This window comes from Misgurnus anguillicaudatus, chromosome 12 (genome assembly GCF_027580225.2).
Source record: "Misgurnus anguillicaudatus chromosome 12, ASM2758022v2, whole genome shotgun sequence".
NCBI lineage: Eukaryota > Metazoa > Chordata > Actinopteri > Cypriniformes > Cobitidae > Misgurnus > Misgurnus anguillicaudatus.
In genome coordinates this window covers 10332405-10353228 of record NC_073348.2, presented here as the reverse complement: position 1 = coordinate 10353228, position 20824 = coordinate 10332405, and the positions used below count along the sequence as shown (strand labels likewise).

Genomic DNA, 20824 nt, shown 5'->3' with positions numbered 1-20824 from the left:
GTTTTGGTCAATGCATTGATCCATATGTGGTGACACCACTATTAACAGTTTACCTTGATAATTAAACATATTAGCTGTTTTCAAACACATACAAAATGCATACTAAAGAGTTAGAGAAGCACATAAATAATTTGTTGTTATTTGTGTTATTTCATCTCAGGTAGTAAAGCCCATTCCTCTGAGGGCAGACGGCACTGAGGTTAAAAGTGATGGTCAAAGCTCATCGTCCTCTCAGATCAGAGCTCATCGTAGTCCTTCACCTGGACCTTCCTCTTTCTCAGCCTCCTCCTCATCCTCATCATCATCTACTAAGACAGCAGTAAAGCCTGATTCTCCTGGTCTGCGCAGACGGAGGGCGTCTCCGGTGCCTGTGAGTTTGTCAAGCATTTGCAGTGCAATGAGTTTTATGTGCTTTGTAACTCTATGGGAGCTGATGTATGTGTTTGGATGTCTCGCTCCAGAGCGGAAGGGTGACACCTCCTCGGAGAGCCCCATCTCCTGATGGTTTTTCTCCATACAGTCCAGAGGAGACCAATCGCAGGGTCAACAAGGTCATGAGAGCTCGCCTCTACCTGCTGCAGCAAATAGGACCCAATTCATTTTTGATTGGTGGAGACAGTCCTGACAACAAATTCCGGGTGTTCATTGGTCCCCAGGTATGTTAATGGAGAATGTATCTATTTCATGTCAACTTGACAGTGGGATGTCACACATTTGTAGGAAGTAGAGAACGAGTTGTTTTTGCAGCTTGGTTTCAGTGAAGTGTGCTCCATGTGAAATAATATTTCAACTTAAACAGTTGTGAGAACCCTGCTGATTTTCATACTGTGTTATCAGACGTGCAGCTGCGGCCGAGGAACGTTCTGCATCCACGTTCTCTTCGTCATGCTCCGAGTCTTCCAGCTGGAGCCGTCTGATCCTCTGCTCTGGAGAAAGACCCTCAAGAACTTTGAGGTAAAGCGACTGTGATTCAACCACAGCACTGACCAAGAGTTCCTCACATCACTGTAAAAATACTCACTCATGCTCGGCTTTGATGTTTGTCTTCATTCAGGTGGAGAGTTTGTTTCAGAAGTATCACAGTCGCCGCAGCTCACGCATCAAAGCTCCCTCTCGTAGCACCATCCAGAAGTTTGTATCCCGCATGTCAAATTCTCACACGTCGTGTACCTCCAGCACATCTCCATCCAGCAACGAAAGCAGTGTGATGATGATATTACTGTGCAAGATACAAACATATCTAGGTCACATTTCAAAAAGAAAATCAAAGCTTGCTTTTATAACCATTGAGATTTTTGCTCTGCTTTTGAGCAGTTTTAATATTCTCATATCAATGGTGAATCTTTACTGTTATAATTAATAAAGCTGCAATGTGTTACTTTCACCTCTTTTTCGCCATCTCTGATTGAAACTTTTAATTTTTTAGATGAAATATAACTCAGACATTTTAAGATGTTTAAGATCCATGCAGCCATCTTTTGTAGCCATTACATTTCATATCTTGTATTGAACTTCTGGCTTTGTGTGTCCAGTGTGAAGGATGAAGAGGAACAGATGTGTCCCATCTGTCTGTTGGACATGCTGGACGAAGAGAGTCTGACTGTGTGTGAAGACGGCTGTAGAAACAAACTCCACCATCACTGCATGTCTATATGTAAGTGGCATCAGTATATCTCTACTCATCTGTCCGTATATCCCACATATCTGCGTTTCCAGCCGGGACTGTCTTAACACTGAAAGTTGCTTGTATGACTATGCCAAAAATGTTAGATACTACAGATCCAAGATTCAGATCCAGTTTACTAGACATCTCTTCGTCAGGAAAAAGACTGTCCATAATTCAAGAAATAATCGGCTCTGTTGTGAGTTAACACTTTTACTAAAGCACAAAGCCGATACATAGATGAAGGAGAAGAACAGTAGACAGTCGATGAAGTGATGTCAGAATAAATGTCTGACTTCATCTCACTAATAACTAATTCAGCAGGTGTTATAATAAAAGCAGCTTCATTATGTTATCTCGTGACATTGAAAACCTTGGGATTGAGACATTCTCTTGTCTTCATAAGTTCAGATAATACAGTAATACAATTAAACAATAATAAAAAACTAATAATAATTAATAAATGTTTATCTCTACACAAACAATAAGAATAAACTTAGCATTGACTTCTCAATTATATTTTATATTAGATTATAAATGTAAGCCTGATGTTATCCAGTTTCTCACTGTGAGCTCTTGTAGCATATGTAGACATCAGCACAATGTCAAGAGTTGTTTTATACATCTAATGGGGCATACACACCAAACACGATTTGCGCGAGTAGAATGCATACAAAGTCAATGCAAAGACTCGATCAGACACGTCCTCGTGTGGGGAAATGCGAATGACGCGATATGGGCGCCGTGTTTTCTGAGAAAACACGTGCTATTCGCCTCAAACACGTTTTTGCCCAAGTTGAAAATATTCAACTCGAGCAAAAAATTAGCATGACACGAAGTTAAATCCCGCAAGTAATCTAGAGCAAGTAACGCGATGCCCCGCGTTTGGTGTGTACGTAGCATAAGAGTATCTGTTATTGTGTAAAAGACATTGTAAAGATCAGATGTGTAGTTTTTCATTATGTCTGTCAAAGCAAAACACCACATGTGATGAACTCCTGAGGCACATAAGATGTTAGCATCTGAGATATTACGGTATTTATTAATTTATTTTTGAGTCCAAAATTATGCACCCTTTTGCTTTTCAATGTCAGATAGCTTAATAAATTGAGGAGAATGGAGAAAAATTAATCTGTGGACTTACTGCCCACACTGTATGATATTACACACACAAGGGATCTTAAATGAAAACAGGACATCTATGAAGATCACTGTACTGTGTGTATGATCTTTTGTTTTGTTTAAAGGTTCAGACAACTGGGTCTGGTAAAGCTGGCAGCTCATGTCAGCCCTGACATTGGCTCATGTTGTGTGTATTGTCTCTTTTTAGGGGCCGAGGAGTGCCGGAGAAATCATGATCCTTTAATCTGTCCTCTGTGTAGAGCCAAATGGAAGTCTCATGATTTCTACAGGTAAACTTTTCCTAAAAATGCCTACGTTCAACAGGTCTCAATGTTCCTCGAGTACATTTATTATAATACTTATTATTTACAACAAGATTTTCACTTTATTTATCTCTTGCATTAAACTTATTAATACGTGAAATGATGAGTTTTCTTTGAGAAAAAAATGTCCGTGCCAATGCGTTCATATATTTTAAGATAAATGTTGTATTTTGCTTTATTCTACCATTGAACTAGACTGACTTTTCACAGACGTGATGACTTTGTTTCAGAAAAGGTCATGTGTTAAATATTATCTTTTGTTTTTCTGTCAGAGCAACAGGTTGAAGTGCAGGAAGCACCTGTGTGTAGTGAACATGTGCTGTTAATGTTACTTATCGGAGAGTTTACATGTTAATAGAGGCGTGTCCTCGTCTAGCACACCCATAGAAAAGAAAGTTCAGCATAAAAAAGTAGGAAAAATGTGCCCGGTCTCGTTTCGATCAGGCTGAATAAAACCTAACAAGCCCAAACACAGTTTGAGAGTTTAAGAATGCAAGTCAACCAACCCAGATTAGATTTCCAAATCGTCAAAGCTGCACACGGCTGTAATTCATAGAGATGCCAAGAGCCCAACTTCAACCCCAATGACTCATGACAATGCTTTTCAGAGATTATATTTTGTGTTTGTATGTACTGTTAAGAATTAAGACTGATATGAAGTCAAACAGAGGTTAGTATATAAAGTATCAGACTCAAGCTCATCTCAGTGGTTAGGTAAGTGAGACGGGCCGGCACCAGTCGTGTTTTCAGCGTCTGTCTTGACCTGACATGTTAGCAGTTTGTTTTTTCCAGTCAGGGATTCATCCTACATGCAATCAATGCCGAAACCAAACACTCCGCTTCCCGAATATGTTAATTTTTCAAAGGAAATCATCTACATTGGGTAATACTGTTGAGTGGTTACTCATTCAGAGAGAATGCTGCATCTTATTAGGATTAAACAACTCTTTTGTTTGGTTGCCTTTTGAAATGTCTTATTGTGAGGTATTAGACATGCAGGTATATTATTGTAGGCCCCGAACATATTGACCACAAGCACTTCTTGCTACACAAACTCAGTTGTGTTGAAATGTGCCAGATGATAATGTATTGTCAAATCCATACAGCATGGGTAAATGGCGTGTATAGTTTATATGTTGTAGTAATTTTGCATTTGTCTCTCAATTTAAGCTCAATCTTGGCATATTTTTGTGTTTAGTTATGAAGCCTCATCTACGGTGGAAAGCACAAATCGCTCTCAGAGCCAAACAGCCTCAACTTCCTCATCTTCATCTGTACATGCTGAGAGCTCAAGAGCGGGACAGGATGGGGACTTTTCTCTTCCACAGTATGGAGTACAGCACATCCCTCAGACATACACTGAACTCGCTGAACCCTGGATCAAGGTGGGTTACAGCTGTTAAACATATATTCACCTTTATATCAGTGTAAGACTACAATTAAATGGATGGTTATTAATCTGCATTGTGTTTTTGTTATATTTCTTGAGTATTTATACATTTTGGGTGGAGTTGTGCTGTAAAACTGTTAAAAATGACATGTATAATGCAATTTATGATCATACATTATTGCTGTAATATAGGCCTACACAATAAGTTTGCTATAACTGTAAACACTATCATTTATATTATCAACTTTACTTTCTGACATAAACATGCATTTGCTGTAAAGCAGCTTTGAAACAATATGCACTATGAATAGTAAAAAATATTTATCCTAATATATACTTTCATTTTTTATAAATGATTATGTAAATTATCTGGACATTTGGTTTATCATTAAAGTCTTTAGTAAATTGTTCCTTGACTCAATAAGCTTTTGATCTTTTTCTCTTCATGTTTCAATATATTTATTTTAGTGCTGTCAAACAATTAATCACAATTAATATGCATACAAAATAAAAGTTTGTGTTTGGATAATATATGTGTGTGTACTGTGTGTAAGTATTATGTGTATGTTTATGTTTATATTTAAGAAACATTTACGTGTGTATATACAAGATAATTACACACACATAAATTATGCAAACACAAACTTTTATATTGTATGTGTTTAATCGCGATTAATGGTTTCACAGCCCTAATTTGTTGTATTTAAAAATCTTTTTGCCTTCAATGTAAATTCTCATTCTCGTCATGTTGATTTGTCATACAGGTGTTTGGTTTGGAGCTGGTGGGATGTCTCTTCTCCCGCAACTGGAACATTAGAGAAATGGCTCTTCGACGGTTGTCACATGACGTCAGTGGTGCCCTCCTGCTGGCCAATGGGGAGCGTTCTGGGGCCGGGGCGGCTGCAGGTCCGGGTCTGGGCACAACCGCAGGAGACGTGTCAGGAGACGTAGTCGTGGAGTGTTGCTGTAGTGTACTGTCAATGGTCTGCGCAGACCCTGTCTACAAAGTCTATGTGGCAGCACTGGTGAGATTCTACACCTTTGTATTAATAACAGCTTGCTTACCACTGCCCTAAAGGGCCATTCACATTATAACAATAAAAAATATATATTTTTACATATTTTTATATTATCGAGAATAGCGGAGTTCACACCACAACTATAATGAAAAAGATATAATGAACGATATCATTGGGATCACTTTCTAATGCACATTTGAATTGACAGATGACACGGTCTATAAAATAAAATGACCTTAGGGGATCCAGCGTTGATTCAGTTGCTGTGAAATTGTTTTTTATTCTACTACATTGACTACGCCAAAAGCTAAGATATTATGTGCAACCAGAACAGCATATTTATACATTCCGTGACATGTGAACAATTACGAGCTTTTTATTAAAGGAAATATGCAGTATTAGTTAATACCAATAAACTAACGGCGCGTGTGAATAAGCATAAAGATTGTCCGATGGTGTGGACTCTAATACACTAGTCAACATTCGAAGTGGATCAAAACCTTTAATAAAAGTTTACATAAAACCAATCCCTAATACCTATTCTTGTCTTAGGACAACTTTGATAAACCGTTTTGATCCACTTCAAATGTTGACTAGTATATATTTACCGTATTTTTCGGACTATAAGCCGCGTTTTTTTCCATAACTTGGCTGGTGGTGCGTATTATAGTCAGGTGCGCCTTGTAGGTCAGTATGAATTAATTTTGACATTTATGATGCAAGAGACAACATTACGTCTACAGCCGCAAAACTCCGCCAGATGCTGCTCCTGTATTTATGTAATTCAATGATGCGGAATGACTAGTCTGGGAACTTCACGCTAGTTGGCTTGTTCAGTTAATTTAGCCTATCCAACCTTCCAGCTAAGTTCTGTATGCTATGGTTTATCATTTAAATAACTGATAATATTATTTTAATGTACAGACATCTATTCAGCCTGCTGTTCTGTCTGCTATTGTTTAGTTGAATAACTTGCCGTTCCAGATTAAATGTCTGTTCTTCGGCTTGGATAATTTTCTAAATAAACGCGACGTATAGTCCACTGTGACTTATATATGTTATTTCGTCTTAATGATGCATTTTTTTAATGATGCGGCTTATAGTCTGGAAAAAACTGTATCATTATAGTTATTGTTATAATGTGAACAAAATATGAATGGTTCAGTTAAGTAGCTTTACAGAAACGTTTGTATGGTACATGTTTTTTTGAACGTTTCAAATGGTCAAACAACAAGTCTGACTTGTACTTGAACAGCGCCATCATCAAATGTGAACTCACTTGACTGTGGTTTCCCATGTCTCAGCATTATTATCATGTGCACAACTCCGTACTGTCACATGAAGTTCAGGCAGCTTGTGACAGCTTTCGTCTTAATCATATGGGTGAGAGGAAATTACACAATACTGCACTGTGCCGAACTATTGACAAAGATCCTCTAAAGACTGAGACAGGTTATTTATTTGCAATGCTCTACATTTATTCTTTTAATAAGGTTTTTTGAGTCTTTAATTTAAACAGCAAATAAAACCGCTCTCGAAAGTGGCTCATCATTTGCCTAAAGTTAGACTTTTCTCAACTTTGTTACCCACTTCCTGTCTCTAATGGTCATTGTCGCTGGTGTCACTGGAACGAGGACTGAACTACAGTTGCTAGTTCGCTGCCAATGTGTACGCAGCTTTTTTTGCCATGCAGTAAATTATGCATTACTTTTCTCATATTAGCCCAAAATACATAAAAAACACAAAAATCCTATAGATAAAATCACAGTGGCTCTTCTGCTGGTTTGCTGACAGGTACAGTACTGTGTAAAAATGACCAGCAGTGTTATTCAGAAATACAGGAAATATAATAAACACATCTCCACGCTGTTATAAAGTTAGCAGAAAAACAACAGCTGTAAAACGGTTTCAATTTTTCCTTTTATTGACTTTTGGTTCGAGGTTGTCTGTTATCTAAAGCGTGCCAAAGATCTAAAGAGCAACAGTTCACACCGGCTGGTTTTAAAGTTCATTTCTAACCAGGAAGTCTGAAGCGGCCGTGATCTTCTGACCGAGGACGGAAAGAAAATCTATTTTTCATGTAACTCTCTTAACCCATTTCTCCTGTTTACAAAAACAATAGTTCATGCTGCTTGGTCTTGTGGGACGTTGTCTTTCCCTCGGGCGTTGTCTTTCGCAGTAAGTCGCCTTTGTGAAAACAACAGGAGTTTTGTCTGTTCGGGGCTTTCCAGCACAACTCAATTCTGCTGTATTCTAGCATATACACAATAAGAGAGCCGAGTTAAAAATATTACAGATGAAAGGTTTCAGAAGAATGAAGAAGGCTTGACTTTAAAAAGTGTGAAGTGTTAAGTTTATTTACATGGTGTGATATGTAAAGTTTACTCTGAAGAAGAAATGAAGTTTAGACGGAGTGAGATTTATTTGTCTGTAGAGATAAAGTAAAGTGTTTAGTGTTGTGAGTGTGTAGATTGTGCAGTGTGTGTAGTGTTAGTTCAGGAGGAGAATGTGTGTCGGGTCAGCCGATGCTGGGCAGTGCTCCAGTGTAATGTGCTGTCAGTCACCACTCCCCGAAATCTGCCCGGGACACACGCACACACATAGGCAGAATACAGTAGCTTATCTTCTCATCTGTCGTTTGGTTGAAGCACCATCTTATAGTGTTGGTTGTGTTTATCTTACGAGAATAAATATGAGCTGTGGAAACCACCGTTTTGGGTGGAAAAACAGCACAGCTTTCAGAAATAAACCCTTGATGTTTCTTCAGTGCTGTGAAGGATCGGCTGCAGAGAGAATTGATGCCATTTGATTTCATTTTTACACAAGCCTGTTGATTTTTCCAAAGATCACAATAAATCACTAAAGGACATTTTAATACTGTATTGGATCACTTGCTTCATAATAAAAGTGAATGTTTTGAGAGCCTTTGTGCTCAAAGCCTGGACTATAGGAAGAAAAAGCTTGCTGGCCACAAACCCGATATAGTGCTGGTATTGTTTTGTCTCCATTTGCTCAGATCAGTTTGTCGAGTCTTATCTTTGTGTTATGTTTCAGAAAACCCTCAGAGCGATGCTGGTGTACACCCCGTGTCACTCCATGACAGAGCGAACCCGACTACAACAGCTACTGCGACCTGTGGTAGAAACCATACTGGTCAAATGTGCAGATGCAAACAGGTACGACTCTTTCTCTGATCACAGACTGAAGGTGTCACCACCTACTGGACATTTACTTTAAAGGTGGCACATATAATGCCCATTTTACCAAGATATAATATAAGTCTCAGGTGTGCCTAGAATGTGTCTGTGAAGTTTCAGCTCAAAATACCCCACAGATCATTTGTTAAAGCACGTCCAAAATGACCCTTTTTGGATGGGAGTAAAAAGTGCTGTTTTATTTGTGTACTTTTAAATGCAAATAGACTACAGCTCCTTACTCCCTTACTTAACAGACAGTGAGCGCTTTTGGTTAAAAATAGATCTGATTCCTGTAAATGCAGTCTGAGACAATAGTATCTTAGCTATTAGCGCTACAATGTGCTAACAAACACATTTAGAAAAGCTTTTGGGTCAAATTAACCAGTGAGGCAGTGGGTGGGGCTTTATCAATGTGACATCACATTTACAAGAGAATCAAAATGCCATGTCTAGTGATTTAATGGCAATTATAAAAAGAGTGGGTGGATTTTTTTTCCATTGTAGAGTTGTTTTCAATGCACATTTATGTCTAAACACATTGTAAAAGTGGATTTGGCATACTGATGAATTAAACTTAATGTTTAAAAGTGATCATATTTAAAGCTTAAATTGACCCCATTTGTCTTCCCAAAGCATATTCTTGGTTTTATGAATAATTTTATGTTACTCCAAAGAAAAAAAGTTTGTCTAATTCGTTTTCTTTTCAGCCTTCTTTTTTTTAAGTTCTCCCTTCCAGTTGCTTGTCATTTACAGTAAAGTCCACTTTTTTACCACCCCAATCATTTCCCAAAATCAAGTTCCTCTTTACATTTGCAATGGAATAAAAATCACATTGCTAAAGCAAGAGTATTGTAAATGCTATCTCATATGTACTGTTTTGGTGATGGTTTGCTAACTGTATATCATGTGTTTATCATGTGTTCTGTGTTGTAGTCGCACAAGTCAGTTGTCTGTATCCACTTTACTGGAGCTGTGTAAGGGTCAGATGGGTGAACTCGCTGTGGGCAGAGAAATCCTTAAAGCAGGTATAAATCACTTGTGTCATTCACACAAGGATGAAAATTCTGTCATTGTTTTCTCACCCTCATATCATTTCACACCTATATGATTTCATTTTCCTCTTTGGATAAACAAATCTTGAGTGGTATCTGAGCAGCTTCTGCATATACATGTAACTGTGTTGACACCTATCATGAGGTTTCCAGTATTTTGATGGATATGTATGCTGTAAGCACACTGCGCACAAAATAAAATGCAACTATTTAAATACCACAAAAGGTAACACTTCAGTTTGGCGCCCAGTTCTCACTAAGGTGGAGTCTGTGATTTGGAAAATGTTAACTTTGGCTTGATAACATTGATGGCATATGAACTCACCAGCCCTACAAATGACCATTCAATGCCATGACTTTCCTGTCAATCAATTTTTCATTTTAGAGATCACATATAATATTATAATATAATTCGGACCGAATGCAATGATTGAACAAATGTTTTCTTGTCCTACATCTTCCAGAGATGAAATACATTTATAAAAATGCATTTGATCACTTTTTGATTAACATAGTGATTGCTAATGCTACCAGAATAGGGATGCACTGAAATAAAAATTCTTGATCAAGACCGAAAACTGAAAAAGAGGAAACCAAGGCCGAAAACCGAAACCCTGAAAGAAATAAAGCCATTTATTACTACCATTGCACACAAGCATGTGTAGGTCGCGGTTTCTGTTTGTGTCATCACAACATTTCAGGCGTATTGTTTTGGTAATAAGTCTTTTATCTGGAAACCGAAAATGCTCTTATGGGCCATTTTCGGCCAAAAATTTTCGGTGGCCAAATATTTGGTGCATCCCTATACCAGAATCTGGAAACTTTTAACCAGCATTACACATTTTTTTTAGACAATCATTGCACTTTTACTAGTTACAACTAGATGCTTATTAGAATGCATATTACTAGCATATTAGCTGTTTATTATCTCATGTAACGCACATATTTTACATGACCTTATTCTAGATTCCTTAAAGGGGGCATTTCACAAGACTTTTTTAAAATGACAAATAAATCTATGGTGTCCTCAGAGTACGTATGTAAAGTTTTAGCTCAAAATACCATATAGATAATTTATTATAGCATGTTAAAATTGCCACTTTGTAGGTCTGAAAATGGCAGTGCCACTAAATGGCAGTGCCGTGGTTGGATAGTGCAGATTAAGGGGCGGCATTGTTATTATAAGATCCCCTTCTGACATCACAAGGGAGCTAAATCTCAATGACCTATTTTTTCACATGCTTGCAAAGAAAATTGAGATACTGGGTTGATCTTTTTCGCATTTTCCAGGATAATAGAAACACTGGGGACCCAATTATAGCACTCAAACATGGAAAAAGTCAGATATACATGATATATCCCCTTTAATGCTACCCCATACCTAACCTTAACAACTACCCTGAAAACTATTAGTAATTAGTTATTAGGAGTTTATTAAGGTAAAAGTTGTCATTAGTAGTGAGAAGTGGTCCCCAAACTAAAGTGTGATCCCATAAAATGAACCCATTCATCTGATGCACTATTTTTCAAGTCTCCTAAAGTAATACAGAAGCTTTTTGTGTTGAATTAAAGACTATTTACAGGTAACATTCCCACACATTGTAGCTCATAAAATTTAATTTGTTATATACACGTATGCAAACCTGCATCAAAAATCACACAAAATTCTTGCATGTGACATGAATCTGAATGAGATTTATGAGGTGTGGCCATGATTTTTTGATGAACTTTTCTTATTTTGCCAATTAAACATGTTTAATTTGAATTTCTCTCAGGCTCTATTGGCATTGGTGGAGTTGATTATGTGCTGAACTGTATATTGGGCTCTAAAACAGAGGCCAGTAACTGGCAGGCACTGCTGGGTAGACTGTGTCTGATCGACAGGCTGTTACTGGAGTTTCCTGCTGAATTTTACCCTCATATTGTGTCAGGTGGAGATTGCAGCCAAGCCCAAAATGTTGTGGAGAGGTACCAGAAATGCATCCTAATATTACTTTGCCAAATAATTCTGAAGTCTTCTAGTTTTAGTTATACTTGTGAGATTCAAATTGATGCTGAAGCTGTGTTAATAGTTTGTTTAGAGGTTGTGAAAAATTCATACATTCATTTTTCATTTTAGGTACCAGAAGCTTCTGCCTCTTCTAAGTTTTGCTCTGCAGTCCATTGATAACTCTCACTCTATGGTGGGTAAGCTTTCTCGCCGTGTCTTCCTGAGCGCCGCCCGTATGGTCACTCGTGTGCCTCACATCTTTGTTAAGCTACTGGACATGTTGAACGTCACCAGTTCAACTCACTATGCCCGCATGCGTCGTCGTCTCTTGGCCATCGCAGAGGAGATGGACATCTTAGATGCCATTCAAATGGGACTAGAAGACCTTCAGACCAGGCACAGTTTGCATTCGGACGTCTTCCTTGAACCCTCAGCCCCACATAACTCCCCGTGCGCTACTGAAAGAAACTCTCCCACTCACGATCTACAGCAGCTGACTGCCAAGGTGGCGTGTCTCGGTCAAACCGATTCAAATCCTGTAAATGATGTAGCAGAGAGACTCTCAAACACTGTCACAAGTCCTGCTGAGTTTTCAAAGCCCCCCATTCAGGCCCGTAACAGACCCAGGAGTCAATGTTTGAATTCCCCCTCATCCAGTCAACCTCCCAGCCTTCCCTCACTAGCCACCGCCAGTGCCTCCTACTTCCCTTCAGACAGCCCCAAAGCCCTGCCACAAAATCTTATACCCAGCAAACTTTCCCACTCCTCGCCGGGTACCCAACGCAAGTCATTAATGCAGAAGGCAGTAGGCGGGGTTGGGTGTAGCGGTAAGGACTTGGAGAGGCTGCCATCTCCTATGTTTACCCAAGCTCGGCCTCCGCCTTCAAATCAAATCCACTGGCCCAAACCGTCTCGACCCTCTCCTGCTGCAAAATCTGAGGGAGCTAAAGCTTTAAGTCCAGGGACAAGGAGACACATGAAACTGGACCTTCAAGAGGTCAGGTCTGGAGATAATCCAATCTGCAGTGGAGGATCTGCGTTTATCCACAGCGAGGATGGTGTCTTCACTCCTGTGGAGGAGAAATTCTGCAGTCTTGGCGCTTCGGCCGAGCTCAACTCCAGTATGGAGGACCTGTTGGAAGCCTCCATACCCGCGGCAGACAGCACGGTTACCTTCCAGTCCGAAGTGGCGGTGCTGTCACCAGAGCAAGTAAATGCAAACGATGACACGTACAGCGAGGATGTGACCCAGAACAAGAAGTGTAGGGAAAAGATGGAAGCTGAAGAGGAGGAGGCCCTGGCTGTTGTCATGGCGATGTCAGAGTCACAGGACGCACTGCCCATTATACCGCAGTTACAGGTGGATAAAGGAGAGGACGTCATCATTATTCAGGTGGATGTAAGTGCAAAGTGCACACCTCTGGGTACTGATATCATACATACTATATATCAATCATTAATACAGTGTATGTTTAGATGGTATGGAATTACAGTGAGGTCTAGATGGTATGGTTTGTTGCTACCACAGTTTACTGTACGTTGGGTTAGGACTAGGAATCATGGGTAGTGTTGAGCTAAAAGTAGTATTAGTAGGTGTTGGGTCTCTATAGGCACTTTCCACTGTATGGTTTTAACGTGGCATGATTACAAACCGTTGTCTACGCCATGAATCCTCAGCATGATTGTGTAACCGTACCAAATTGTGCTGATTGAATGCACATAGTAACGTTGTCACTTATCTGTAGATGGTAAATTGAGTCATTTGCGCAAACCAAATATTGATCAGGTAAAACTAAAAAAATAAATGATCATCCTCCTAAATGCACTCACTATTTACATCGCATACCATCTGTAAACTCTTGTGTTACTAAGGTAACGACAAGGCACGTTTGTATCACATTACGAATAAAAAATGAAACCATAATCGTGCCGGCTTGGTGAGATCGGCACGGAATGAAATAGGAATGTTACACAACGAGAACGGATTAGCACGATGGTGGAAATGCAGCTTGTATAGCTGATAAATGTTGTATATCATTGCTGTCCGATTGAAATTTCCAGAACCACTACTTTTCAGAAAATTATGAATATTTTTGTAAGAACGCTTTTCTGTACATTGTAAAAAGATCCCTTGTTGCACTTACATTTTTAAGTTTAATCAACTTGATATTACAATTAATTTCAACTTTCTTGACTAGTGATTAGTAAATTATAAAAAAAAAATTTGAAATAACTTATTCAACTAATTCAACTTTATTTTATAGCAAATAAATTCAAGTTGATTAAACTTAAAAATTTAAGTGCAGTAAGGAATTGTTTACAGTGTAAAAAATAAAATGTTAGTGAATCACATTAAGTTTTACCATCTTACAGGTTATAAAGTTCATCGTAGAATATTGGCATAAAAGACGAAGCACAGCGCACAGGCTATAAGACATTATTGTCTATATGTTTTGACGACAAATGCTAGACATGAAACATTAGCCTTAGGAGTTTATTAAGTAAAGAGAAGCACTGTACATATTCATAGAATGAGTTCTTTATTTACCCTTACATTACAAACACAAAAGACACTACACGCTTATGGCAGAGACGTTCCCAACATATGTGCGGCACTTCATTCAATCCTTTTCTTTTTGCTTGTCTTGTTTAGACACCAGAGACTCTTCCTGGTCATACCAAAGCAAAGCAGCCATACAAGGAGGGTATGGAGTGGCTGAAGGGTCAGCAGATTGGTCTCGGGGCTTTCTCTTCATGTTATCAGGCCCAGGATGTGGGCACTGGGACTCTGATGGCTGTTAAACAGGTAATTTGAATTATTAAGCCGAACACCAACCTGAAATAATCTGAAGCAACTATAATGAATCATTTCAAAAGTTTAAAGTTTAGATTGAAGTTTAAATTTTCCTAAACCAACTTTAACAAACTATACCTCGCTAAAGTAAGTTAATGCCATCTGTTTGTTAGTAAATGTCTAACTGCGATGAATCATACTTTTTTTCTTCATATTTTAATTTCACTGGAATGATGATAACAGTGAAGGCTTTCTCTTCAAGTGCACAAGCAAACTCTTCATTCGATCAAGTATAAAATGGGTTACAGTACTGAAGTCACGGCAGAAGTCTTTTACTTATCTTGTTTATTATGCAGGGACAGAATGGAGGTCGAGTCATTTATACCACATTTCAAACGTGCAGAAATACATAATATCCCTTAATATTTATTAATATTTTTATACATACTGCTGTGATTGTAAACTCAAAACTGTGGAATAAAAGGAGTTCACATCTATTCTTGACTCTTGTTGCATGCTTTTTCATTCAAATTTAGTCAAATTCCTCCATTTAAAAATATATTTTTATTAAATAAATAAAAAGAACCTAATATGTTTTGAACTGTTAAATTTGTCAACAATATAAGCATATGCATTCATAGAAAAACGGCACTGGCGGCGCCGGTGTGCGTATAGTCATAGAAAGTATACGCCCAGCTGTGACTCAGGAAGTTGTTCAAATCCCTGTCGCGCCACAGAGCGCCACTCACATAGTTTAACATTAAATAACATCATATTTGTCCCACATCATTAATGATTAACATTGGCTGCTAACGTATATTTTACATTTTGAAGTAGACGCTATTCTGACGAAGCTCGCGCTATTTAATGTGCACTTCCGGTTTATAATACCTCCGAGTTCTCCTAGGCGCGACGCGGATCTGAAATTAATGAACTCTTTTTTTTAATGGATACTCGACTTGTGTTATACTCTGTAACCAGATAATAACCGGCATGCGTTAAATTGTTATAACATATTTTGCCTGGTAGGATGAGTTCCTCGCAAAGTACTTGTCACTTTGTCCAAACATCTTTTGTGTTTATTTGTCACTGGATGGCATTCATTTTTGTACGTGCTGTAAAAAGTGACTTAAAAATGGTTCATTTGATTTAAAGAAGTGATCTGTATTTAATATGAACTGCTACAATGTGAAACATCTCTTCACTTGGCTAATGTTGAACAGTGTTCAGCACACTAGGAGGTTGACTTTTAACCTCATTTTATTTCAGGATTGAATTTGTCCATAATCTGTATGTGCATGACGCTTGAGTATGTGATGAATGTTTTTGTTTTATATTTACAGGTGACGTATGTTAGGAACACATCCTCGGAGCAGGAGGAGGTGGTGGAGACCCTGCGGGAGGAGATTCGCATGATGGGTCTCCTCAATCACCCAAACATCATCCGGATGCTCGGATCCACCTGCGAGAAGAACAACTATAACCTTTTTGTGGAGTGGATGGCAGGTGCGTTACTCTTTCAGTTAGTCTGTAAATCTGCAAAACTAAAGGCTTATGATTATTACTATAATTTGACATGTTTAGTTGATGTTTTACATGACGGGTGTCTGTTTTTAAATTGACACATTGTAAGTTCTTAAAAAACTCATACATGCTCTCTTCATTTGTCAGGTGGGTCTGTATCGCATCTGTTGAATAAGTATGGTGCCTTTAAAGAGGGTGTAGTCATCAACTACACAGAGCAGCTCCTGCGAGGTCTCGCCTACCTCCATGAAAATCAGATCATCCACCGGGATATCAAAGGTGAGTACAGTCTCATCGTAACACACAGATGATGTTCTGTACTGAACTGTAGGCTTAACACATTTGCCTATTCTCTGTTTAATGATGAGGTGCATTGTGGGAAGCTGTACAAAACATCAATAGAGAAAATAGCAGTCCAAATCTGTCACATTGAAGGTTAATGTTAGACAAGATGCTTCCCTTATAGGTAGTATGTGGACAGCAGGATGTCTCACAAAGTTTTGGGACAGAGCTGTAGTGTATTTTCTCTGTCTTCATGTCCTATATCTTACGATTGTCGTTTTTTGACCATTGTAGGTGCTAATCTGCTGATTGACAGCACAGGTCAGAGGTTACGAATAGCTGATTTTGGGGCGGCGGCTCGTCTGGCGTCTAAAGGCACGGGTGCGGGCGAGTTTCAGGGACAGCTGCTGGGAACCATTGCCTTCATGGCTCCTGAGGTAAGACTGAGAAGAGCAGATTTAAATAAAGGTGCTACAACAGGTTCTTGGTGCCATTTTGAAGAACCATTTCTTTTTTACAAACCCTTTTTCAACGCGAAGATACTTTTGTAAAACAGAAAGATTGTTAAAGATGCATTGGTTAACTTTTATGCAGGGTTCACACTAGACGCGGTAGAGGCATCAAGCGTGAGAGATTTACATGTTAAGTAAATCCAAAGATGGGAATAGGCATCCTGCGGTGCACGAGTTGAAAAATCTGATCTTTGGCGGATTTCCACGGCACGTTAACCAATCAGGACCTTGCTGTAGTAGTGACATGATTACAGGAAGCGAGCGGAGTCGCAGAAGCCCCTCCAATGACATGATTTCCACTTGAATGTCTTGAATGACTAGAATTTCACGCACGAATGAAGCGAGTACTAACGCAAAATGTTCAAGCATCCAACTACGCTCGAATAGCACGTTTTGTGTGAATGCACCATTAGAAACTGATAATGTTCAAGCGTCTAACTATGCTCGAATAGCGCGTTTTGTTTGAATGCACCATTAGAAACTGAAAATGTTCAAGCGTCCATCTGCGCTCGATTATCGCATTTTGTATAAATGCACCATTAGAAACTCAAAATGTTCAAGCGTCGAACTACGCTCGAATAGCGCGTTTTGTGTGAATGTACCATTAGAAACTCAAAATGTTCAAGCGTCCAACTACGCTCGAATAGCGCGTTTTGTGTGAATGCACCATTAGAAACTAAAAATGTTCAAGCGTCCAACTACGCTCGATTAGCGCGTTTTGTGTGAATGCACCATTAGAAACTCAAAATGTTCAAGTGTCCAACTACGCTCGAATAGCACGTTTTGTGTGAATGCACCATTAGAAGGATCTTAGAAATGCAATATAATATACATAACTATATTATCAGTGGTGTATTAAAGACCTTGCATAATGAACTGTATTGTTTTTATTACCGTAGAATGAGTCGTTTTTATCTACATACACCACGGGTGACTGCGCCGGCATGTATTTGACGTAATGCATCGCTGCGCAGACTGATCTACATGAAGTTCTGCGAGAGAGAGATTAGTAAGCACTGGTCTCGAAACTCTCACGCGATACTTTGATGTCATTCACTGATAGATTTGCACAGCTCTGCTGACGTTTAACACACACTTTTTTGTAAAGTATATGCTCGTCTTGTAAGTTCTTGAGTAATAATAAAATGTGAACGAAAACAAAAGCTATTAAATATAATCATTAAAATATTCAATGACAGTTAATAATTGATTATAACAAACTGACGGACACTAAAAACTAAAACAATCTCTGTGAAGCACCTTTATTTTTAAGATATGTTGACTCTCTAGTCTTGAATTTCTTTCTTTCATTGTGGGATCCGTGATTTTGTTTATTCAGCTGTGTTTAAGCCAAAGATGCATGACTTTTCCTAACTTTGAATGTCCTTCAACAAATCACTGGTCAAGTCTGGTGACCTCCCCGTGTGGCGTTCTGAGTTACACAGCCGCTCTGGAAAACGGGACAAAGTGGATTTAGATCTCTCAGTAACTTGAAATAAAAGTAAATTGTGGTTCTTTTGAGGCTGTCACAATGGGTCGGCCCCTTAATTCCTTGTTGTCATTGTGGGCCAAACTCTGTTTAATTAGGACTGAGTTCAGCTGGCCCTCCTTCCCATAGCAGTGCATTCATCTCTGAAACCTCTTCAAAATCAACAAGACTGCTTTTTGTCCAGGAAAGTCTCTCGTTCTCTCTGTCGCTTATTTTTCAACCAAACCAGTAAAATAAGATCTAAAAGAAGATATAAAGTAAGCAGTATATCACGGGGTGATACCACGCTGTGACCCTGTCGCTGAAATGTAATGCTTAACATCACTCAAATTTATGTGTGCAAATATAGACGTGATAGCAGTCTATAAACCTGATGTGGATGAGTGCAAATCCATAGACCATACACAAGAAAGCACTGTACACACACATTAATCTCTATTTTATGCCATTTATCTTAACTTAATTATTTGGTACGCATTCATATTATTATATAAAACTCATTAATATTAAAACAAAAATAATAATAATAATTATTGTTGTTATCGTTATTATAAAAAAAAGTTATAAAAAACCTCAATATTATTTTCATTTTACAATTTCTTATATTGCATGTAAAAGCATATGCTTTTACATATATAAACCGTAAGCATATGCATAAAATGTTTAAAATGAGTTATTGGAGAAAAATATAAATGTGGCAAAATATTTATTTCATCACAAAAATGCAATCTTTATTAAAACAAATTGAGTACAAATACGCAAGCAAAGCAGCCAATAAGAGTTCAGAATAGATGTGCCTCATACATCTTGAAAAGTGAAGCTGCTGGATCTTTGATCGCCCCCGGTGGCTGGCTGCAGTAAAAGGAAAAAAACCCATCCTCTCCATGCAAACAAACGGGACTCGGCTCTAAATGAAAAAATATTTTAATAAAATTTTTCAAAAGATGGTTTTGGTTCTGTAAGGTAGTTGTTAGAATGCTGATATATGTTAAATTATTGTGATAAGTTTTATTGTAGCTAGTATTTTGATGCTATAGAAACAGGGCATGTTGTTATGATTAGCGTAGTTGAATCGGGCATGCTAGCATTTGGGCGGAAGTTTGATATCGCGGCCCCGCCTCTCGCTCCATGTATGATTCCTTCTGCGCGTTCCCTTGCTACAAATTGATGTTTTTACGTAACATAGCAGTGCCCATGATCGGACATTTTTGGCTTCAATTTATTAAATTAAAGGAAGCGATGTCACGTCGTCCTTCTTTTTTTTACAGTCTATGTGTGAACTCCTTCAATATTGTTTAAAAATCACCTGAGGGTGCCAAAACAACTCATGACAGCATCAAAACTGCTTTCTTGTGCCAAGAAAATAATTTTAAAATAAAAATATATAAATGAGTACAATATAATGACATTTAAGAAGGATAGCATACAATAAGTAGAGTTGTGACATTTAAAGTTAAAGTGTGTATACAGCGCTCTCTTGTGTAATGTCTCTGTATGTGCACTCATCCACACATCATCATGGGTGCTTCTCAATAAGATGCTTCCTCGTTTGCTCACTTCTACATCTGATGACCTTATAACCTATCGAACTCCCCCAACTTGTAGGGCGTCTCAATTATATGTGTGCTTGATTATTACTTATTATTAATTTTTTCAATACTTCAGTATACTTTTACTGAGTTTCGAACATACAAGCAAATTTTACTCTCTACTCAACTACATTTTTGATTTGAATATACAATCAAACAATCATCTAACTTATTATATTGTGACACGAATACTCAAACTCAACTCCTATCAGATTATGTATTCACACGTGTGAAGAGTTTACTCTATTTTACTCTAAAAGCAGATAATAGAGAGTGTACGGCTATAATACAGTTTGATCTCAAAGGTGATAGTGTACATTCAGCAATCTGACACTCACTCTATTCCTGCTTTAATCCATGTATTAGTGTCTGTTGAATGATGTTTGTTGTGTGTTTCAGGTGTTGAGAGGACAGCAGTACGGTCGTAGCTGTGATGTCTGGAGTGTTGGCTGTGCTATTATTGAGATGTCCTGTGCTAAACCTCCATGGAATGCTGAGAAACACTCCAACCACCTGGCACTCATATTTAAAGTGAGTACTGTCTCTGTCTTTCTCTCTGTCTGTGTTGGTCGGCGGTCTGGCCTCTTTGTCGGTCTGTCTGTATTTATATATTTACATTTAGTCATTTAGCAGATGCTTCTATCCAAAGTGACTTACAAAAACAAAAAAAAATAAAACCAACAAAGCGATCTGTCATAGGAAAGCAAGTAACATGAGAAGTCCCGTACAAGTTTCTTGTAATTTACAAAGTTTTCAGAGAACATTAGAGACAACCCAATTAGAGTCGTTTTTTATGAAGAAGGTTAAACTATTCAATGTCATGGATGAATATTTACTGATATGCAGTGATAGACTAATTTATAGACGGGTGTTCAAAA

General features: G+C 38.3%; 1 protein-coding gene across 2 annotated transcripts in view; it reads left to right on the top strand.

Annotated features, from left to right (window-relative positions):
* The window catches only part of map3k1 (mitogen-activated protein kinase kinase kinase 1, E3 ubiquitin protein ligase), a 51940-nt gene that overhangs the window by 27495 nt on the left and 3621 nt on the right, over nt 1–20824 (top strand). For both annotated transcript variants that reach the window (XM_073873924.1, XM_073873925.1), the window contains exons 3-19: nt 161–370; nt 462–656; nt 838–954; nt 1055–1208; nt 1538–1654; nt 2994–3075; nt 4307–4493; nt 5263–5523; nt 8572–8693; nt 9648–9739; nt 11542–11734; nt 11886–13155; nt 14410–14562; nt 15894–16056; nt 16222–16353; nt 16651–16793; nt 20346–20477. In XM_073873924.1, the coding sequence (XP_073730025.1) occupies nt 161–370; nt 462–656; nt 838–954; nt 1055–1208; nt 1538–1654; nt 2994–3075; nt 4307–4493; nt 5263–5523; nt 8572–8693; nt 9648–9739; nt 11542–11734; nt 11886–13155; nt 14410–14562; nt 15894–16056; nt 16222–16353; nt 16651–16793; nt 20346–20477 (3723 nt within the window). The remainder of the gene's footprint in view (nt 1–160; nt 371–461; nt 657–837; nt 955–1054; nt 1209–1537; nt 1655–2993; nt 3076–4306; nt 4494–5262; nt 5524–8571; nt 8694–9647; nt 9740–11541; nt 11735–11885; nt 13156–14409; nt 14563–15893; nt 16057–16221; nt 16354–16650; nt 16794–20345; nt 20478–20824) is intronic.